Source organism: Callorhinus ursinus, unplaced genomic scaffold, assembly GCF_003265705.2.
Source record: "Callorhinus ursinus isolate GAN/ISIS: 27379988/994484 unplaced genomic scaffold, GSC_fseal_2.0 scaffold96, whole genome shotgun sequence".
In the NCBI taxonomy this organism is placed as follows: Eukaryota; Metazoa; Chordata; class Mammalia; order Carnivora; family Otariidae; genus Callorhinus; species Callorhinus ursinus.
Window position 1 is genome coordinate 333589 of NW_027397158.1, and position 23967 is coordinate 357555.

The following is a 23967-nucleotide window of genomic DNA, read 5'->3' on the forward strand; positions in this document are numbered from 1 at the left end:
TAGCCACTGGAGCGACGTCCCTCAGCGGAGCCGATTTCTAAAAGTTCCGATTTTGTGCTCCGCGGCTCTAGCACTTGCCAGAAGCGGCCGGCGGAGGCCCCTCCCCCGCCGTCTATCCTCCCGAATATCGCCTCGGATTCACTTCTCCGCACGTCCTACCTTCCAGTAAGTGGTTGCTTTTCTGTTCAGAGAGTTGTTGCTATTCTTTTCTTCAATCTCCTTTTGAGTTCGTAGGTGTTCAGAATGGTTTGATCCCTATCCAGCTGAATTCCTGAGACCAGACGAAATCTAGGTCTCCTACTCCTCCGCCATCTTGCCTGTAGGGTCCACAATTTTCTGTTTTTTACAACAAAGCCCAAGTAATATTTTAAGAACATCAACTAGACATTCTGAGCTTGTAGTCTCTTTCCCAGGTTGACTGAGACTTGAATGACCTTCTCTGCTGTGTAAGTTCATGGTCTGCCGCATATGGTCTGACTTCATATATTGTGAAGGATGAGGGACCGCACGAGGGTTAATTAGAATCACCATCTCATTCAGATTCAGAAACTGGAGTCTTTAATTTTATTGACCTTATAGCCCATAGTCCTTTACTTGAGTTATTTGCTAAAGCTTTTCGATATCTGGCCTGATCCCACTGCCTCCTTCTCCCTGAAGGGAGCCGCGGTTGGAACAGGGTATGACTCCAGATGTGGGTGTGTGTGTGAGCCCCTGTAACACACACACTCACATACTCTTGCACGGCTAAGTTCACCAGCTGTGGACACCGACTTTGGTCCGTTGAGAAGGTGCGAAAGAGCCCGCTCTGCTGACTGGCCACAAGGTGCATGTTGACCCCAGAAGACCGTCCCTGCCTCTCGTCTGCCCAGGAACTCAAGGGCTCCACTCCCCCTCCTCCACCGGATTCTCCGTGAGTGGGATGCTGAGCATGACAGGGTGCTCGCGGCCTCACCCAGCAGGGCCCACAGGCCCTGGTCAGCCCCTGAGCAGGGGGGCCGTTGGGGACTCCGGCCTTGGTGGGGAATGTTGGGAGCAGGGACCAGCTTTGGAAGCACAAGGGCTGGACCACGCAGGCTGGGAAGCTCTGGGACGACGGCTGTGGGCAAAGCTTCACACTGTATTCTTTGCAGAAGTTGACTATCTGCCTATTAAAGAGGTGTCTCAATATGTCTTCTCTCCTTTCATATTAAGCTATGTGTGTATAAAACTTGAATGTTGGATGATTTTTAAGTCCATTTCAACAATCATCTTGCAGCTCTGCTAAAATCACGGGATAGCACACATTCATATGTAACATGACTGGTTCTGAGTGGAAGCTTGTCTACAAGAAAGCGAAGGCACGGCTTCTGGGCTGTGTAAGGATATTTCTTGCAACAGACTTCCACCTCTCACAGGTGACAGCTGACGTTGGGTGTAGGAAGAGAGGAGGGACCACAGGTACTTGCTCCATCTCATTTTCCACATCGGGGACACTTGCAGAATGTCCTTCAAACATGCCCAGGCAGACGGGTCTGGGGGGGGGGCATTTCCAGTCTGGGATGACTGAGCGTCCAGGCTCTCAAACCACCTTTACGTTGTTAGAACATCTACCTGTGTGTGTCTGTTGGCAATCGACTGGTCTCTGCAGAAGGCACAGAATCGAATAACTCACAGTCCCCAAACCCAAGGGGACAAGGTGTGTACTCCTGACTCTTTTTCACATTCTGAAAGCTGCTTATTTTTCTCATTACTCTGGAAGATTCAAGGATCAAACCTCACTTGGTCCCTTTAACCCCCATCACCACCCTTCTGATGGGATTAGTGACATTTATGAACCAACAGAGTGAGAATAGGCATCCTTCAAAATGCAGAATCCTCCTCTGGGTAACAGGTAGGGCTCAACAAAAGAAGCAGAACCAGTACAAAAATGTCTGTGAAGGGTTCTATTGCAAGGACTCAGTTCATAACATTTAGACACCGGTCTAATGGTCCAGAGAATGGGGCCCCATGGAGACTCAGCGTTGGTCTCTGCAGGCAGACGGGGGCACTCGGCCATGTGCTTCTCCAGGCCCTGCCCACGGGGAGGACATCCTGCCCCACCATCCCACAGGGATGGCGCAGAGAGGAGCCATGTGCCATGGCTGCCCATGTCCAGGAGGGGCCTGCATGTCCTGCAGAGCCATCTGCACCCCAGGGCCCCGGACTTCCTTTCCTCTGTCAGCTCCCTGCGAAGCCACAGGCTGGGAGAGAAGGAGTGTGGCAGGCACGGGGACTCGGGCACTCCTCTGGGGAACCCACAGGTGTCTTCGGGCTGCATGAGCCCATCTCCTGGGCACAACTTCCACGTGGCGATGGACCGTGGCTGTGGACACCCAGCCCCACGGCCTTCTGGGTCCGGCAGCACCCATGGGGCCACGGTCAGCCCGCTAGCTGGCCAACTTGATGCATCCAGAGGGCGACTACGTTGTTTGTGGATATGGCCTAGCTTCCCTCCTACGTAGGCCCTGTGTAACATCCATCAACAAAATTTAACAATTTTCTCCAGGGAACCTTGAACATCTTTCGAGAAAGATTCTCCTATGTATTTTCGTCATTATAAATGACACTTTTAAAGTAGCTTCACCATTCTGGTGCATAGAAATGTGATTACTACCAGGGTACAGCTCATAGGCCCAGCCCCTTGTGGTCCGGCTGCTTCTAGGGGCTTGCCTGCCTGGTTAGTTTGGCACTTTCCCGGTACCTGTGAGCCTCTAAAGTCCTGTGCTCCCCGGGTCTTCCCGCCGAGTGCACTCCATGGGAGCCGCTAACCTTCCCCGTTTAGACTGGTGTTTGCTCTTGGGTTTGCCATGTTTAGGCCACTGACCATCCAAGGCTGCAAAGCATGCTAACCTGAGTGGGTGTTTTCCCTGACAGATGGCTGTGACCAGCCGCTGGCGTCCACACTGCCTGCCTCCTCCTTCAGCGGCTCCTCCGAGCTGTCCCGCAGCCACAGCCCCGGGTTTGCGAGACTGAACCGCAGAGACGGTAAGTCAGCTGACTGCCTCTCATTGATCCACGGCGGCCGGCTCACGGACTTTCAACAATTCCTGCATTTCTTTTGATAAAGTATTGTAAGTGGATTATCTGTGGCACAGAAAGTAAAACTCCAAGCAAGTACTGGGGGTGTAGGCATGTTCCCAAGTGAGATTTTGCACGTAAAGAATGCCAAGGCTGGTCTCTCTCCTTGTGCATGTTGGGGCCACGGAGCGAGCCACGCCGGAAACAGCTGTGAACTGGAATATTGTATACAATCATGCCAACATTCCAGTCATGAGAATATGTACATACCTTTAAATATACCCAGCTTTTTATCTAGGAGAATATTTTTTCTATCACAAATACTCACTTCTAGGAGTCTGTTAACCTTGATGTTTAATTACTAGTCTCCAAGTTGGACAAAGAAATTGGAAGGTGTATTAGTTTCCTATTGCTGCTATAACAGATTCCATAAAGATTTAGTGGCTTAAAACCACACGAATGTATTATGTTATGGCTTCAAAGGTCCAAGGTCTGGGACGGGTCTCACGGGCTGAAATCAAAGTGCTGGTGAGGCCACTTCCTTCTGGAGGCGCCGGGAGCCTTTCCTGGGCGGTCGCGTTGAGAGCCCGCTCTCCTGGCTCAGCTCCTCCCTCCATCTCCAGCGCCGCGGGGTCTCCCTGGTTCCAACTCCTCTGCCTCCCCCTTCCCACCTAACACCCTGTGATTACACTGACCTCCCAAATTCAGCCAATTAGCAGCCTTAGCTCCTCCCTGCCATGTGAGGCCACCAGACCCATCCTCCTTACAACAGAGGCTAGAAAAGCAGTCTCAGATACTTGCCAATTAAAACTAAAGACAATCATTCCGTTTCTTCCCTTGATGTCTCTGGAGGAGGAATGGGAATGTAATGCTACCTTCCCAGGTCATCAGGGTTGTTCTGCTTACACCTTTGAACCCTCGGTTCTGGGGTGTCGCTGTGCGTGGCTTGCAGAGAAGAGCAGGGAACTGTGTCGTCTTCAGCAGCTCTGCACAAAGCTTAGAGTCACCAGAGGATATCACCGCGATCCTTGTCATGAAATGGGAAGGCGGGAGGCCCGCACACAAATTCCAGGGAAGTAGGTCGCACTCCAGTCCCCCAGAAAACCCCTGCAGAAATGAGAGCCTGTTCCTCACCCCACCTTCTAAAATCGCTCCCTCTGTTCTTTCTCTCTAACTTCTTGTTGTCCTGAGCACTAAGGCTCAACATCTGACCACGTTTAGTACAGTGAACATTCACAACATAAAAAATAATGGCAATTCATATAGGATTTCATAGGTATTTGAGATTTTCATTAGAGATAGATGGACAGATAGATACTCCCACCAAAGTGCTCACTACAAAATAGATGTGTAGACGTGTAGACACTGATCATTTTCTATTTCATTTTGTTTGCTATTGAGGGGGCAGAATTAGGTGAGGAGGTGGTTTGGGTTCAAGGAAAGTAGGCTTCTCCGGCCTCTGTTCTGGAAAACAAGTTCAGAAAGAAACAAGTTTGAAAGAAAACCTCGGGTCCAGAAGGGTGTGGCTTAGGCCAAGCCACACACTGGGGCTGGATAACCCCCTGGCCCCAGTTCTAACCTCCCCCAGGTGCAGTCTTAATGGTCAGACCCCCTGCCCCTCCCTCAAAGGGAGGCAAAGCCAGAAAGAACAGTCCTTTCCCTTTGCTGACAACTTCCCTGCCTCCCCTCCTTCCTGCAAAACGTCCATTTTGTGCAGCTCCTCAGGACTCCCCTCTGCTTGCTAAACAGGGTGGTTCGTGAATCTTGTAAGGAACCGAACTGGATCTTCAAAGTTACCGGGTTAACTTTGGGGTTTTACAGATGAGAGCCATACCTTCCTCCCCGAGTCGGTGTCAGTGCTGGTTACCGATTGGACGGATAAGCATGGCTGGTAGTGAAACCACAGTGGCCCCCTGCTTCCCAGCACAAACAGCCTCTGTTGACCACAGGCCCGAAACCCAGCTCCCCTCGGCCACCCTCTGGTGACACCCCGGGCTTCTGCAAATCCCCCTCCCAGGGCCTGCCTGCCGTCATGTTTGTCCTGCCGGTCCATCCATGGCGTGCATGGACCCCTGGGCTAGACCCCCAGCTGGCCTTCCTTCCCGGGCCCTTGAACAAGGGCTCCCATGGGGCCCTGGGAGCCCAGGCCGTGCACTGTCCCCCCACCAGCTCCACAGCCCGGGCCCAGGCCCCCAGCCTCCCAAACACAGGGTCACAGCAGCCCCCCAGAACCAGCGTCCTTCCGAGGTGCACTCGAATGAGCAGTCCGTGCATGCTTAATCTCGCAGCCTTTTCCTTTCTCCAAATGATATTTATTTGAGCTCCATTACGTCTGAGTGTCAAACATCTCTGCATGCAGATTATCATTATCTTGAAACACAAAGGCAGGATTAGATTCCTTTGCAGGCTCTTCTCCAGGATGAGCTGGATTCACCCAAAACTGTCACAGTAAAAAGGAGGGGAGGGATCTTCATGCCAATAAAATGCAGTAAAAGAAGAGATGTTTTAGAAAAATCCACTGCTCGTTCTCACTTGAATCCTACTCATTGTTCCCAGTTTAAGAGAAGCATAAGGTTTTTCTTTTGAAAATAAAACAGAAAAGTCTATATTTCAATTAGTTTCTTTCAAAGTTTTCACAAAGAATAGAGACACCATTTACAAATCACTAAATTTATCTTCAGTCTGCGCGTGTTTAGCAAATGACAAGTGAGCATACTCTCCATTTGTTGGTTAGAATCACATTTCCCACCCGGGCACGTGAGCCCCGGGATTTTCCATGAGTGAAAATCATTTTAATCCACTGTTTTCCTACAGCTCATAATGAAGCAAGATATCAACTTTAATGAATTCTATTTGCATGTTAATTAAGCTTAAAACAGCCCATCTTAATTATCTGTTACTTGCTAATTCATTGTTTTTGATTGGGTTTTATTTTTTTCTCCCCACGGCTAGCCTGCAGCATTCACAGGGGAATTGCAAACTGAGTGAGTTATTGAAGGCTCTGTGGTGCGTCTATTGTTTCAACATTTCTCATTTGATTTGGATTAGGCCGTGAAGGACGGCTATGCAGGCAGTCTGAACATGAATAAATGAACACGAATGAATACACCAACAAATAAATTTCTCGGAGTCAGAAGCCCATAAAACATGAGGTCTTCCCATTGCAGGTCTGGGAGCAGGCAGAAAATAGGCCATTTCTAACCAGACCACTCACTGCTTTTTGTTCTGTGTCAGGGGGCAGGGGGAGGTGATGTGGGACACCCCACGTGAGGGGCACCAAGGCCCTGGGAGAGTCGTGCCCCTTCTCCTGGGGGAGGAGTCCAGGCTCCCTGGTTGTGGGACAAGCCAAGTTTCCCTGTGCAGGTCATGCCGCTGTCTTTCCCTTGGTCGAGCGAGTTCGGTTCCCCGTAGCTCCGAAGGAATAATCCAAGATTCCCCAGCAGAGGGTCGGTTGGCTGTAACAGCGCTCCCGGGAGGCACCTGCATCACTCCCACAGCTCCAAGTGTCTCCTCCTTCATTCACCATTTCCCTGCGCTGTATTGTGAACTGTGATGCTTCTGGAAGCGAAGCCTGTTGGTCCTTTACCATCAGTGCTGCTGAAATGTGAGGTAATCTCAGGCCGGAGATGAGGCATCCATGAGGTCGGCAAGGGGTTGCCCACACAGCAACCCAACCAGGCACTCGGGTGCAGGAGTGACAAAGGAAATGACAGCACCAGCAAGAGGTTTCCTCCAAATCTCTTACCCACTGAAAAGGGCATTTGTCCAGGCCCCGACCCGCTGAGGGGTCTCTGGGGGGAGATGGATGCAGAGAAAAATGCCCCTCTGCCCAGGACACAGGAAGGCAGCAGCAAGCATCGCTAGCACTGTTGACGGAGGTAACCCCAGGGCAAGTCCCCAGCAAGCTCTGGCCTGGAGGCCCCACCTGTGTGCCCGCAGTTGGAGGTCCACTAGGGCTGTACAAGCAACCATCAGCCTCGCATGTGCCCATGGGCTGTGGGGCAGCTGCCTCCCGTCCCAGCCCTGAGGCCTGAGCCTCTCGGGAACATCCTGGAACATGCTCAAAATGTCCTAGATCATTCATCAGTCAAGGAACAACCTGACAGATCTGATTCAACGCTCCCTCTACATTATATGCAGACAGAACAGCAATTTCAACTAAGTGTGAACTAAATTTAATGGAGAAATTTTTTAAAAATGGTTTGCAAAAATGCTCATGAAAGGGGCAAGGAGATGCTCCCGTTCAGTTCAGATTTATTTTACCACAGGAAGCAGTTCCCTGAGAAAGTGTGACAGGTCTGTGCCCATTGGAGGCTGGACCCGACACCCAGGCGGGGACACCACAGCCCAGAGTGCTGACCGTGGATGGGACAGCGCAGACATGCGGACAGGTTTCAAGTCCCCGGAGGTTACTGTAGGTGAGACAAATCTGGAGCAGGGTAGTTCCATGGTCTTCAGGTGCACGTGGCTGGGGCTGGGGGAATCCGATATGGGGGTACATTCTCCACTTGACCTCGGTCCCCAGTTCACTCAGCTGCTTTCACGGAAAGACATTTGGATTTGTGCCTAGGCACGTGTGGTGCCACGGAAGCTGTGGTTGAGCTGTCTTGGTGGGGAGGCCCAGCCTGAAGGACGCCTCACATGCAGATCCCAGCGAGCCACACAACACTGACTGGCGTCCGTGCAACACTTTGCATTTCTTTCCCAAATCAATGGCTTCCACTAATGCTGCCAAGGGCATTTCAGACATTTCTGCCACCAAACATTACCAGAAAGCCTAGACAGAATGTTTGTTTAAGTGTTTGAAGATACTGGGGAGTTTCCAGGCCATGGGGCCGGGACCAGGAGAGGGAAAGCCTATCACTACGGCCGCTGTGCTGATGGCTTTTTCCAAAGTGAAAGCCACGGCAACAGGCTGGAGGCTGAGGAGGACCTCCCCGCCTTGTTGGGATGCTGCCCCAAAGTGGGACTCAGAGGCCCTTGAACACACCACAGACTTTGGGCCGAACCAGAAAGACCCGTTTTCATTGCAAAAAAAGCCCAACCCCTGATTGGACCGAGCTGCCACTGCTTTGAGAAGCAAGAGTAAATTAACTCTGGGAGAAAATAAATCATCCAGAACCTAATAATATTTTTACATTTTAAAAATAAAACTATCTAGTTTAGAAATGGAAAAAAGGGCTCATAATAAGATTTGACTGAAAACCAAAGACATAAAACAGAGCTTTATTAATAATAATAAAATTACAAGACAGTCTTTAAAACAAATATAATTAATATGTTCAAGATATTAAAAGATAGATAGTTTCAGCAAATAACTGGAAATGAATGGAAATTCAAATGAAAACAGAAAACAATAGGTAAGAGCAACAAAGTCAAAAGTTGGATTTTTGAAAATTTTAATAAAATTGACAAACCTATATATGACTCAAGAAAAAATAGAAAATCTGAATATACCTAATACAAATAAAGAGATTGGAGTCATAATTATAAACTTCTCACAAAGCAAATCTTAGAACCCAATTATTCATGTATGAATCCTACCAAAAAGTTAAAGATGAATTAACACCAAGCTTTCACAAACTCTCCCACAAAATAGAAAAGAAGGGGAAACTTAAATCATTCTGAATTCAGTGTCACCTTGATACAAAAAGAAAACTACAATCTAGTATCTTTTAAGAAAGTGGACAAAAAAAAAATCTCAAAATAATTTAAAAAGTAACTAGCAAATGAATCCAGCAACATACAGAAAGAAGTATACAGTGTGACCAAGTAGGATTTATTCCAGAAATTCAAGTTTGGTTTAATATCCAAAAATCAATCAATGTAATACCATATTAATAGCATAAAAGAACAGATACATGATAATCTCAATAGATGCAAACAAAGCACTTAACAAAGTCCCACACTTTCTTATGATAAAAACAGTAAACAAACTAGAAATACAAGGAACCTTCACCACCTTTAAAAGGCATCTACAAAAGCCAGTAGTTCACATCATACTTGACAGTAGAAGATGAAATGCTTCCCCCTGAGACTGGGCACAAAATAAGAGTGTTTGTTCTTGCCTATTGTATTTAACATTGTACTGGAAGTTCTAGCTAGGAAAAGTAGGCAAGGAAATAGAATAAAAAGGTATCAATAAGAAGTAAAATTATCCCTATTTGTAGGTGGCATGATCTTGTATACAGAAAATCTTTGAATACACACACACACATGCACACAACTACTATAAAATGGACTTAGCAAGTTTGTGAGACACAAGACCAATATCCAAAAACCAATATCCAAAAATCAATTGCACACACACAACTATTATAAATGAGTTTAGCAAGTTTGTAAGACACAAGACTAATATCCAAAAACCATTATCCAAAAATCAATTGCATTTCTATACTTTAGAAATTAATATACAAAAATGGAATTAAGAAACCAATTCAATTTATGACCACATCAGAAAGTATTAAAACCCTTGCAATAAATTTGCCAAAAACGTGTGAGATTTATATTTATATAAACAATACAAAGCACAGTTAAAGGAAATTAAAGAAGACCTAAATAAGTGGAAAGACAGCTCCTGTCCATGTATCAAAAGGTTTAATATTTTTTTAAATGGTGTTGCTTCTTCAAATAAGTCTCCATTGGGTTCAATCCCTTCCAAAATCTTAGGCACCCCTTCCTCACAAGTGGACAAGCTAATCCTAAAATTCATTTAAAAATGCAAGTGATCTAGAAAACCCATAAAATATTGAAAAAGAATAAATTTGGAGGACTCACACTTGTTGGTTTCAAAACTCCAAAGTTACTGTAATTAAGACACTGTGCATGGTCATAAGGATAGATGTGCAGACCAATGGGATACAATTTATTTTCCAGAAATAACCTTTCACATTTATGGTAACTTGGCTTTCTGGAGGGGCCCTAAGAAAATCTAGTAGAAAGAATAGTCTTTTCAACAAATGTGCTGAAAGCATGAAGCTGGACTCACACCATGCAGCAAAAGTAACTCAGAATGAACCACAGACTTAATGTAAGTGATAAAATTATGAAAGTCTTAGAGAAAAACATACTAGTAAATTTTCACAACCTTGGATTCAGAAATGTTTTTGTAGATATGAAACTAAATGCACAAGTGACAAAAGAAAAAATAGGTAAGTTGGAATTCTTCAAAATTAAAAATGCCTTACTTTGTAATACACCATTAAGAAAGGGACAAGAAAACCCACAGTATGGGGAGAATATTTGTAAATTATAGATCTGATAAAGTACTTGCCAATCTAGAGTCTATAGAGAACCCTTACAACTCAACCATAAAAAAAAACAAGAAACCCAATCTAAAAATAGACAAATTATTTGAAAAGCCTTTCTCCAAAGAAGATATACAAATGGCCAATAAGCACATGAAAAGATGCTCGACATCATTAGCCGTTAGCCACATGAAAATCCACATCACACCATGAAGATGGCTGTCGTCCGAAGAAAGGAAAGTAACAGGCTGGAGAGACCCCAGAGGACTCACACCCTCCCCACAGCTGGTGGGCATGAGGCACTGCTGAGAATTTGGCAGCTCCTCAGGAAGGTACTGTGGCATCACCATACGACTCACAGCCCCCCTGGGTATAGACCCAGGTGAGGATGATGTTGGTACAAAAGCTAGTGCACAGTGATCCATAGCACAATTATTCATGATCACAATAAAGTGGAAGCAGCCCAAATGTCCACCAACTGACGAATACATAAACAAGGTGTGGTAGTTTGGAATATTCTTCAGCAATGATCCATGGTCCACAGCACACCATGGATGGACCTTATATACATGACACCCAGTGAAAGATCTAATCACAGAAGGTCCTATTTGCAACGACGAGGTTGGAGTATATAACGCTAAGAGAAATAAGTCAGAGAAAGACAAATACCATATGATTTCACTCATATGTGGAATTTCAAAAACAAAGCAAATGAACAAACAAAGACAAAAAAAAAAAAGACTCAAATACAAAGAACAAACTGGTGGTTGCAAGAGTGGCAGTGGGGGGACAGGGATTCGACCACATTTACCATGATGAGCACCGGGTCCTCTACACGATTGTTGAATCACTGTGCTGTATACACCAGAAATGAATACAACACTGCGTGTTTATTATATGTGAATAAATTACAAATTCTCATTCCTAAGGGAAAAAAAATCACATCCAAAAGTGTTTTGAGCTGGGTCTTCATTTATAAAGGTGACAAAGCAAGGACATAAAAGTCGATGCCATTGGAAGAAAAGTTAAAGCTGCTCACAGTTCCCCTGGAAACAAGAGGCATGGCTCACCTGCCAGGGCCCCGGGGGCACCAGCTTTTGGTCAGGAAGCAGAAGGAAGAACTAGGAGAGTTCAGGCCATGATCTTTATTAGGGTTTCCACAGAAAGGCAAGACGGCACAGTGAACAGCTTAGGACTGGCTAGCAAGATGGGGCTCTGACACATGCCCTGGAGGATTAAGGCAGAGGAATGTTGCCTTCAGAGCCCAGGCCAGCTAGAAGAGATACAGCCCTGAGTGGTTAGTTTGCATGTCGAAGACATTACCCAGCACCTGCAGTCCCTAGTCATTGGTTAGCCCACCAGAGGGGCAGTCTCACCCCAGCAGGAAAGGTTTAAAAAAACACACCAACGAAACATCATAATATGCAGAAAATAAGAATCATATGGTATTAATACAATGAGATTCCAATTATGGGACGCATCCAAAATAGGCAAATCCATGGGCAGAAGGACATTTGCTAGTTGCCAGGGGTTGGGTGAGGAAAGAATAGAGACTGGCTCCTAGCAGGTGCAGAGCTACCAGGTAGTGCTGAGGGTTGCACAGTTAGTAAATATACTAAGGAACATTAAATTATACACTTAAAAATGTAAAGGTCAAATCTGAAGTTGATTCATTGCCTAGACGTGTTAAAGCAAAAACTTGGTAGAAAAATAGTATAACATAAAAAAACACAACATATCTACAACTTTGGACAATATAACTTTGAAGATGATATACTTTGACGTATTATAAGAAGTAAATTGTAGGAGATATTGCAAGAGAAGACAGACCCTGGGCAGGGTGAGCCATGAGCCATGTTTTGATATGCACATTTCTGAGAATGAAATCTCAAATACAGCATTTTTCATGCAGTGAGGCACTTTTCTAGTTGTTTAAGATTTTGAGGTATAATTACCATATGTACATTCTTCACACTCCATGATTTCAGGTTTAGCTAAGTCCAGTGGAATAATGCATCTAAATAAATGTTCAAACAAAGTGGAAAACCACATGGAAGATTTAGGTAGAAAAATAACAGTTTGTGCAGAATTTTAGAAAATGTTTTATGTAATTAACACTGACATTCAAGGTCATCAAAACCTAGTATTTAAGATGATTAAATGAGAGTAAGACTTTTTTTAGAGTCTGTTTGGCATATCAAAAAATTTTTAATTAACATCAATTATAAAGTAGTTAAAATATAATAGTTTATGTAGAGCTTAGCACATAAGAGTTACTCGAAACTTCATTAACAGTGTGCAAGAACTATTTGAATAAGTTTGAGTCTCTATGAACCATGAGAGACCATGGACTGTGAAAAACAAACTGAGGGTTCTAGAGGGGAGGGGGGTGGGGGGATGGGTAGCCTGGTGATGTGTATGAAAGAGGGCACGTTCTGCGTGGAGCACTGGGTGTTATGCACAAACAATGAATCGTGGAACACTACATCAAGAACTAATGATGTAATGTATGGTGATTAATATAATAATAAAAAAATAAAAAAAATTTGAGTCTTTATTTTTCATGCAAAATCATTTATGTCTTCTGGATTGTCTCCGTGGGCAGTAAACACTCCCAGTGACTACTTATTTATTTTTTGTTATTTTACTGAAGTGTAGTTGATACACAATATTATGTTAGTTTCAGGTGTACAACATAATGATTCCACATTTATATACATTGTGAAATGATCACCAGGATAAATGTGGTCACCACCTCTCAGCACACAAAGTTGTAACGATATTAGCTGTGTTCCCTGTGCTGTGCACCCCCCCTCTGACTGACTGTGTTCCCTGAGCTGTCCACTGCACCCCCATCTGACTTTGTTCCCCGTGCTGTGCACTGCACCCTGTCTGACTGACTGTGTTCCCCGAGCTGTGCACTGCACCCCCGTCTGACTGACTGTGTTCCCCGTGCTGTGCACTGCACCCCGCCTGACTGACTGTGTTCCCCGTGCTGTGCACTGCACCCCGCCTGACTGACTGTGTTCCCCGTGCTGTGCACTGCACCCCCCATCTGACTGACTGTGTTCCCCGTGCTGTGCACTGCACCTGTCTGACTGTGTTCCCCGAGCTGTGCACTGCACCCCCCATCTGACTGTGTTCTCCGTGCTGTGCACTGCACCCCCGTCTGACTGACTGTGTTTCCCATGCTGTGCACTGCACCCCCGTCTGACTGACTGTGTTCCCCGTGCTGTGCACTGCACCTGTCTGACTGACTGTGTTCCCCAAGCTGTGCACTGCACCCCCATCTGACTGACTGTGTTCCCCGTGCTGTGCACTGCACCCTGTCTAACTGACTGTGTTCCCCGTGCTGTGCACTGCACTCCCGTCTGACTGACTGTGTTCCCTGTGCACTGCACCCCCATCTGTGTTCCCCGTGCTATTCACTGCACCCCCGTCTGACTGACTGTGTTCCCTGTGCACTGAACCCCTCATCTGACTGACTGTGTTCCCCGTGCTGAGCATTGCACCCCCCGTCTGACTTACTTTCTAGCTGGAAGTTTGTACCCCCCCTTGCTTCCCCCATTTGCACACCCCTCATCCCTTCCCTCTGGCAACCTCCAGATTCGTCTCTGTATTTGAGAGTCTGTTTCTGTTCTGTTTGGTTTGTTCGCCTTGTTTTTAGATTCCCTGTCTGAGTGGAATGCCATGCCATTTGTCTTTCTCTGAGTTATTTCACTTGACATAATACCATTGATTTTGGAATGGTTGAAACACATGGATGGAATTTTATTTAGTAAACACAGTCATCGCTGAGTTAGGTACAGAGTGTGCATAAGGCGTATTTTTTCTGTGCCATAGCTTCAGCTGGTGAGTCTATCTCCCAAGTCATTTGAGCGCTTAGTCATCAAAGGAGGTGAGAAAAAATATCAGTGCCTCCTGGGCTGTCCTGCTCATCCCAGAGACACAGGGCATGCGTGCACAAACCTCCGTTCACCCCTTGGACCTCAGTTACTGGCAGGCTCAGCTCAGTTCTTATTTTATTCCTCTGTTCTTTTGTAACATTAAGAAAAAGCAGTTTCTGTGATGATTTTTATTTATTTGAGTCTCACGTTGACTTTATTTCAAGAGAAACACCAGGTTATTGAAACTATGACAGAATTTTGATCACCAGGACCAAAAATACAAGTTTCCTGGAGATTTATCTTTTCCTCCAGCCATGCAGAACCATTGTTATCCCGAAAGCTGAGATCCCTTCAGATATCCTCAAAGTAAAAAGAAAGGTCACCCTAATAGTTTAGATGACCACTGCCCCATATTAACATTTCAGTTCTTACTAAAAGTGTTCTTCCTGTAAATCTGAGATGCATTTAATGTGGAAGAAATAACCACACTGCTGAGGGTCGAAGAGAAAAGATATCCAAGATTCCACATCCAGCATTAACGTGCTTCAGATGTTCGTGTTGTCCTGCTCCGTCCCTGCAGCTTTGTCTGCACATTCCGAATTCCTGCCTTCTTATGGCTGCAAGGAGAATGCACTTCACTCTGTTTCCTTTTTTCTTTCTTTTTTAGCTCCTACAGACTAAGATTATTAATGACTTTAGAAGACTCATTTCTTTAAAGAAAGAGAATGCAGAACTCTGTAGGTGTAAATTTCAATGTTTCCAAGATCGAGATTTTCACTTATTTTTCCCCAATATTATTGTTTTAATTAATATCTTTAATTTGACAAATGAATGCACCCTTATAATTGCCTCACCAACAAAGCAATTAAATATACCCTCACCCTAATAAGTGTCCTCCAGCCCTGTCCCCATACCTTACCCCCAAGGCAGCCACCCTCCCTATTTTTGTCACCTTGAGGTAATTTGTTGTGTTGTAGAACACAAGCAAATCTGGGTCCTTCTGCCCAGCATGAGATAATCCACGTTTTGGAGTGTGTCAGTTACTTTTTCCTTTTAATTTCTGGGTACTACTCTATGTGTGAATACAACAAAAATCACGTGTCCTCTCTCCAGTTGAAGAACACTGGTTTGGGGACACAGAATAAAGCTGTCTGAGCATTACTGGACAGGTCTTATGTGGACGCATTTCTTTTTCTCTTGTACAGAGACCCAGGAGTGGTATTTATTGCTGGCTAAGCCATGGGTGAATATTCAGTATTTTAAGACACTGACAGAGAGTTTTCTACTGTGGTTTTTGCCCTTTTGCATCCCCACCAGCCATGCTGGAGAGTTCTAGGTGCTCCACACCCTCCCAGACCCCCAGGATGAGTAGCTGAATGGTAGAAGTTCTAACAGATACGAGGGTTTCTAATTTTATCCTCCCGGAGAATAATGACATTGAGCATTTTCTTGTGGTTTATTGTGATTATCTTCTTGGGAAGTTAAAAACTTTTGCCAATTTTTTTAGTATTGCATTGGCTTGTTCAGGTTGTAGTTACTTAGGACTGAGAGTTCTGTCCATACTTAGGTATGTGGGTTGGAGTTGCAATTATTTTTTCTCAGTGTGTTTGTCATCTTTCTGTTCTTTAAACAATGTCTTTTGCAGAGTAAAAGTTTTTATCTTGAGGAAAACCAGTTTATCATTTTTTAAAAGAAATTATGTTAATGGAACAAAGTCCCCTCACCTTTTTTAAATAAATAAATAAGTAAATAAATAAATAAATAAATATCCAATTGTTCCAGCACAGTTTTTGGAAAAGACGGTCCTTTCCCAGTCAATTTTCTGCACCTTTGTAAAAAAGCATTTGACCACGTATGACTGAGTCAACTTCTGGACTTTTTCTGCTCCACTGGTCTATTTAATTTTCTTTACTCAGTGCAGTTTTAAGAACTTTAATTTTGTAATAAACAATCAGGTTGTGCAATACAAGTCATGCAAAAGAAATACAATGGATTTTTGTATATTGATTTGATTGTGTATTCTGAAAACTTGCTAAAGCCACGTATTTGTTCTACCACCATATTTTAGGTTCTACAGGTCTGTTTACATGGATGACCATGTTATTTGTGGATAAAACCATTTGCTTCTTCCTTTCTGATCCAGTTCCTTTGATTTTGTTTTCTTGCTATATTGCTTTGGCTACATGCCATTTGGGATTTTGAGTGGATGCAGCAAGAACAGGCAGGCTTACCTTGTTTCCAATCTCAGAGGGAAAGCATTCAGTCTTTCACCTTTACATGTGATGGTACTTGCAAGGTTGTTTTGTTTTTTTATATATAAATGCTCCGTTCTTTGGCTGTTGAGACTTCTTTTTTCAATCAGGAATGAATGTTGGCTTTTTTGCATTTATTTTGATGATTGTATAGTTTTGCATATGAACACTTTTAGTATGTTCATACTAAACTAAAATGTTCTAAATGAACTAAAATGTTCATATGCCTTTAGTATGAACATACTAAAAATGTTCATATGCTAGATCACATCAATTGAATTTCTAATGTTAAGCCAACACTGCATTCCTGGGATAAGTCATGCCTGGTTCTGATGTATTAACCTTTTCATAGATTGTTGGATTTTATATGCTTACATTTTGTTAAAAATCTATATTTAAAAATCTATATTCTCCTTCCCACCACCTTCCCGTCTGTGCCCACTGACTTCATTTCCACACGGCTTTGCTGTTTGGAAGATGTTGAAGCCCGTGTGCAGTGACAAACACACGTGATGCCCTGTTCTCTTTGGTGCCTTTCAGCTCTCTGGGAGGTCTGAAACAGCATGTGTGTGCACGTGAAGCCTTCCCCAGGGCCATCAGAGATCAGAAAGATGGTGGGCGTCACTGGGGCCGATGTGCCTTTACAGACGAGCTGGGCCTCGGCTGTCTCTGTCCACCGTCCTCTGACAAAGATACCTGCAGCTACAGTGTACAACAGGTGGGGTTCACCATGTCCCACCAGATGCCACAGCTCCCTGCACCCTGCCTTGTTGGGAGCGCTGACCTCCCATCCACTTGCCATCTCAGCCGGTGTCCAGCTCATCCAGCTTGCCTCTGAGGGCATGGAAACTGTCAATGCCTCAGCTTTCTGAGGGGTTGAGACCCCATACCCTGGAAACAGCCAGGGGACAACCGTCAGCAGGGGGCTTCCTGAATGTGCAGCAAAGTCTCCAGGACAGAGGGAGAGAGGGTTGTAAACCCCACTGTCCAACTGTGTCCTTCCAGCGCAGGGGCCTTTGCCCCAGGAGGGGCCATGGGCTCACCGCAGGGTGACGGAACAGGAAGAGCCTCAGACCCTCCTGTCTGAGGTGCATGACAGCAGGAAAGCTGGGTCCAGGATGAGACACAGTGGGCAGGAGGGTCTGGTGTGGAGCAGGGTCCAGGAGTCAGACCTGGGGCCACTGCCCAGTGTGCCAGGGCTCCCTGAGGGCCTCTGGGTGCTGACATGTCCCAGGGACAAGGCTGGGATCCTAATGTCTCTGCCTCTGCAAATACGGAGATGGCTCCACTGGATTCTGGTTCATGGAGGAGAGCAAGGCCATCCCTGTCCCCGGTTCTTGGGAGCAACCAGTGGGGACAGGGGGTTCAGAGGCTGTGACAAGAAAGCTGGGCAATGGATGGTCACCACAGAGCAAATTCATCAGAAGATCTGCCCTTTCCTGCAGCGCCCTGGCCTCCAGACAGAGAACAGGAGGCCTTAGGGCAGGGGTGTGCAGGGAGTGGAGGCCAGGCAGGGTGATGCTCCCTGAGTGTCTGTGGCTGTCAGGTCTATGGGAAGGTGAGCCATGACCACACACGGCTGCAGAAGGGACCGTCTCTCCATCTGCACGGTGTCTGGTGAGCATCTACTGGCATCCCAGTAGGTAATGGGACATTCAAGATGCTGCAGGGACACAGGTGCCCCAGAAAGGACCAACCTCCGTCCCCCACGGGGTCAGGCAACCTGTGCTTTGCAGCTTGTCACTCTCCTGTCTCTGGACTGCAAAGTGGATTCACAACAGGGTAGAGCACCCCAGGAGAGGCAGGGGGTCAGGGAGGGTAGGAGATGAAGGACAGACACTCTCCCCAAGGGGAGTAGAAGGAATTTGCAAAAGCTGCAGGGGAACTCCACAACACCGACAATGCCAGGATGTCAGACCAAGACCCAGGAGACCAGCACACACGCACCGCAAGCGTTCCACCCCGCCGAGATGGGGGCCTGGATGAAGATCCAGCCCTGTCAGTGTTAACACCTGGCATTTATCTTATGAGTTTTAGAGTGCAGGAAACGTTCCAATCCTCTAAGCAAACCTGGGCCAGGCATAAAGTCATGGGGGAAACTGAGGCACAGGAGAGTCACGTGACACCTGGGGAGCTGCTTCCTGACCCTTCCCAGGCTGTCGGGTGCATTATAATTTGTGTGCAAGGCCAGACTCACTGTCTTCTAACTGACCAGCATCGACTTCCAGTCACTGGGAAATCAGAAATCTGGGGGTCCTCCCTAAGAGCCCCAAGACCCTCATCCACACCTCCCAGGGGTCAGAACTCAGTGAACACTGGCAGGCACCCTGCCCACATTCCCACCACCACTGGAGGTGCCTCTGGCCAAGCGCCCATGGGGAAAGGCCAGCAAGTCTGCAAGTGAGGGTCCCTGCCCAGCCTGGGGACCCCTCCTTGGTCCCAGCCTCCCTCCTCTGTGGGCACTATTTTCATTTTCATCCTTAATTCATTCTTACTTAGATTATCTTACAGGCTGACAACGCGTCTTTCTCTTCGGCTGCTCTCCTCATTTGAACACACACGGAGGAGAAAGCCCAGATGGACCCCTGCTCTTCGGGACAGTGGTTCTCAAAGGCAGCCCCCGCTGGCCCTGGCACAGGGCTCGCCAGTAAAACAGGGAATGAACCCTCAGCTCAGTCGGGGTCTGGCTAACAGAGCAGAGTAGTCTGGGGGAATGCAGCTTTGGGCTCCTGATGCGGCTATTTGTGCTTCCAGTTTTCTATTGTTGTTCTGTGTCCCATCAAACCCCTGGATCATGAAAATGCAGCAGTGGTTCACACGTTTTATTGATCCATGGCACAGAGCCAAAGTGCAGAGCGGCTGAAGGGAAGGACACGGGAGGACCATCTCCAGCTGGAAACCTGCAGGGCTCTGCACCCCGGCCCTGGCCAGACATCTTTCTTCTGCCATAGACCACATAGTGCCGCCAGGCTGCCTGACATCGGCAAGCAGAATTCTGGGGAAGCACTTGAACTTTTCCCAGAAGAAGCAAAATACAACGTTTTGCAGCATGAACTTGGTGAAGAAGAAATTAGAACTTTGAAGGTGTCATTTGAGGCTGGTACTTCCCAGTCTGCAGGAAAGTTGGCTCTCTGTGCACAGCAAAGGACGAGTGACTGTGAAAACCACTTCTAAAGGGCGCAGCTGGACACGGTGTGGTCATCAAGGGCTAGTAAAGGACAGATGCACCTGTTTGCTCATGGAGTGTGAGCAGGTGTTGCTTACGGGTGTGCAGAGCGGGCACCAGCTCTCCCATGTGCTGAGCAGAGAAGGCATCACATCTCTCCACATTCACCTCCAAGTCCTGCTCCCCCGACACAGAGGCTTCCATGGTCAGTCCACAGAAGTCCCACACGCAGATGTCTGTGGGCCTCCGGCTTCTCAAGCTGCAAGTATTCTACCTGTGTATTGAGTTGTGGGAAAGGCAGGAACAGAAGCTCTGCTTGTTGTGGTCAGTGTCCTGACTGCTTTGGGCAGAGCCCGTCTCCTGAGATGTCGTGCGTATCACTGGGCACAGACACCCTGCAGCTGTCGGCGATCCCCACAAAGAGGGCTATGTGGCGGGAGGGCATCTGGGGTAATCATGCACCCAGCCCCGGGCCCCACTGAGGTCCTCACAGCTGGACGCGGCCCGGGCCCTGGGGTGGGTGCAGGGGGCTGGCCCCACGGTGGGGGAAGGCTTCTGAACCTGAAGTGCCCAGTCTCCTCTTGGAGACTAGATCTCACTTCCCCATCCGACGGGACTGGGGCTCAAGGTGGAAAACCACAGAGTCCTAGAAAAATAAAATATTCCGCCTACATCTGCTGAGAGCTTCATACCTGTAATGTGAATCCACTAGCTTTTCTCAACTGGCTTTTCTCAGGGGTTCAAACAGGGGCCTGAATTTGTCACTCTGGGGGCAAATATTGTGATATTGAGAATAAGACAATAGGTTTCTTAGAATCATGAGGCTGTGGTTCAAAGACGCACCAGCGCATGAGATTTCCTAATGGTCTCACGTCAGTGGACATACTTCATGTTCCGCCAAAGCACAAACAAGTATTTCCAAGGCTCCGTGGAATAACGGGGACCCCACCACCGTAGTCACCTGGACCTTTGATTCAGGGCATGGGGCTGTTGACGTGGACACAATGCCCAGCGCAGGCTGGAAACACCCGAAGAAGAGAAAGTGAGTCTGGGGAACGCAGAGCTGAGTGTGGGCCGCCCTTTGCCGACACCACCCCTTTACCGGAGGAGCCTGCCTTCCTATGTCAATTACCTTAAAGATCCGGTTTCACGTATGGAATTTGGATTGTAGAGCCCAGAGGTGGAGACTGGCTGGTGAGGCTCCTGGAGCCGAGTGCCCTGTCCACCTCGCCTGCCGCGGGCACTTGCAGAACGCCATCCACACCACCCCGCATGTTCGAACCTCCACGGACATGGGTGTTCCTGCCAATCCCCCTCAAGCTCGTTCAGTGGACAGTTTCTGGGCAAAATCTGACTGCAGCATCCCTTTGCAGTTTTCCAAGATGTGATGCAAACTGGGGCTTGCATTGCGAGCTGCCCTCCACCCGGGGCTCCAGGATGGGGTAGAGCAGGGAGATCCCAGGGGCGGCCCTGGGGCTCAGACCCACCTGGTTTTCTCAGGGAAGGAAGATGAAGGGGCCAAGCTCTGGACAACCTCCGACACCGGAGAGGCTCTCGGGTGACCCTCTTCATCTCCTGAAAGAAGGCAGAATGAGCCACCAGAAGGAAAAATTTCCTACGTTCAGTGTGCTGTTTATATTCAGGAGGTGCTGGGGGCATCCCCATCCACCCTGGGTCCTTCTCATCGGCCACAGGGGGCATCTGACCTCTGGCCGGCCTCCCCGGGGCCATGCACAGGGCTTTGGTCCTGGCATCAGGCGAACTGCCTGGGTTGTTGGCTCCAAAAGCCATGTGGAAATTAAGTACTAACCTGTATACAGACTCGAAATGGGAGCAAAAGTACCCACCTGGAGGGACTGTGCCCCAGGTGCCTAAAATCCCACATAGGTGCTTTTGCACTGCCCGTGGTCCCCAGACTCCTTGATCCTCCCAGGAACTGGGTCCACTCCCAGTCTGGAATTTTCTGCAGACAGGTTCCATTTCACAGCCAAACCTAGTTGACCAAATCAAACATGACCTGAGCTGAAGGCAGTCGCTTAACTGACTGAGCCACCCAGGCACCTCCTAAAAAACAGCTGACTTTTTATTAAGCCGAGGAATCTTCTGCTCCTAAGCCCCAACCCCCAGAGGTGTTGTATTGACCTGGGTGTGTCCACTGCTAACCAGGGGGTTCCCCGGGCAGGCGCTGGTTTGTGCCTGTGTGTGGGGACAATGGTGTAGTTCCCTGAGCTGCTCATCCCGTCAGGCCACCCAGTGATGGCCTCGACATCTCTCCTGCATATGCACACAGTAGGAAGAGCAGTTTTAGATGAGCAATCTGCCCCCACCTCCTCACCACGTGCATGCTCACATGCACTTTTCAGTGGGTTTGGCCGCCAGACTCGTGTAGAATCCCACTCTGCCCCCGGTCAGTGCCCGAGTCCCCCGCCAACAGTGCACAGTGCAGGCGCTGCGGGCCTCTAGCATTCCAGGCCAGTTGGTTTTCTGTCAACTCAGGACAGTGACTGAGATTCACCTGCATCAGCCTGGGGACCGAGAACGCGGGCCTTTCTGCTGTGGTGTCTTATCAGCTTGAGTAGATCAACCACAGTTTGTTTATCCATTCAGCCATGGACGGACCACGGGATTATCTCCAGTGGTTGACACCAGAAATTAAGCTGACCTGGATGCCAGTTTAGAAGTTTGTGTGCATGGGAGGGGACCTAATGTATTAGGTTGTTTGTCTTTATTATTTCTGAGTTGTAAGAGTTCTTTGTATATTCTGGAGAAAGTCCCAAACAAAACAGACTAGAGATACTTAACTTCCAGGAGGAAGCAGAAGAGCATCCTATGAACTTGGGGTAGAGAGTGATTTCTAAAACAGGACAGAAAGGAGCAATCATTACTTGGACTTCATCAGAATTAAAACTTTTCTCTTTGATGGCCACCACTCACAAAAAGGAAAGCCAAGTCGAGGGCTTGGAGAATTATCCATAGTACATGCGTCTTGCAAGGAACTCATTTGTCAAACGTGTAAAGAGCCACTCTTATTAGAATTTCGGTCTCCAGAGTGCCCAGCTACGTTCTTCTTGGAAATGTTGGCCAAGTCCTGAGCCTCAGGATGGGTCCTCCTGCAGCTGGTCTGGGTGGGTGGCAGGGACGTGGTGTGTGTCCCTCCCAGTTATCAGGAGAGAGGGGAGGGGATCTGAGAGATGAAGGGATAGTTTTCTCCTCTAAGGAACGGTCTGGGCACCTACATTTCTTTGTTCTATTACTTGGGTTGGGGATTGATGATGATTCTGTCTGGAATTAGGAAATATAATGAATTCAGCACGAGACTTGATGCAACACAGGGGAGTTAGTCATAAGGAGACACCACCGCATTTCCGAACTGCCCGTAGGTCTGTGGGTCATTGGTGTCGTATTTCTAATGCAAACTATTAATGAAATCATATTGTACTGTTGTTAATACATGTTTCCAAAAAAAGAGTATGTATGGAATTTGCAAAATAAAAACAAAAGAAGACCTAACGGAGTGGGTGTCACAGTGCAAACTCCCCTCTCCCATGTGTTGCTTAGGATTTGGTCTTCAGTGCTTGTAGGAAAGATGTGTGCTCTGTCCTTCAGAAGAGCCACGGTGGTGGCTAGCTGGTCAAATGCTCCCGTGGCGTCCCTGGGGACACGGGACACACCTTGTAGACCCAAACAAAACCCTTGCTGAATCCCCAAGTCCCTGCCACTGATGTCAGTTTCGAATGACCACATCACCCGGGCTTCCTTTGCAGAAGGGACCCTTGTCCACAGGGCAGCTGCCTTGATCAGGAGGCACCTGCTCCCTGGGAACCGGAGGGGCTGTCCCTCTTTCTGCCACTTTCCCAAGGAGAGAGTGTGTGCCTCTGGGTGCAACTCACCAGAATGCTCCCTGAAGGAGAATCCTTGTTTCTCTTGTCTGTTTCTTGTTTTTTTTTCTTGCCAGTAGTGTGGTAAAAAATCTACCTAGATATATCTGTAGTACATCCTGAAAACACATAATTTATTCACAAATAGTGGCTTTCATTGTTGATGCTAAGAAACCAGCACCACACACCTGTTCCCTCTCCAGCCCCAGCACAGCCTACCTGCACACGCCTGGCCCCTGTGAGCTACACACGAGTTGGAACACACATGACAGACATTTTGGCCTCCTTACTCTTACCAGAAAGTGTGAGTAACTGATCTTGGGATGAAATTCACCGAAAGAGTATAATTTCAAAGTGCGTAAGAAAGCAAAAGAAAAAAAAAGCTGACTTTTCAAACAATATGCTCGAAGAAACTTTAAAGCTATTTTTTATAACCCAACCACTAACTGCGGGGTATTGGCCAAATTTACTCTTCTCTTCTGTAAAGGGGAGATTTTTTTT

At 47.2% G+C, this 23967-nt stretch overlaps 1 protein-coding gene across 2 annotated transcripts in view; it reads left to right on the top strand.

Annotated features, from left to right (window-relative positions):
- The window catches only part of LOC112836267 (contactin-associated protein-like 4), a 164518-nt gene that overhangs the window by 23241 nt on the left and 117310 nt on the right, over positions 1-23967 (top strand). For both annotated transcript variants that reach the window (XM_073888824.1, XM_073888823.1), the window contains exon 2: positions 2893-3003. In XM_073888824.1, the coding sequence (XP_073744925.1) occupies positions 2893-3003 (111 nt within the window). The remainder of the gene's footprint in view (positions 1-2892; positions 3004-23967) is intronic.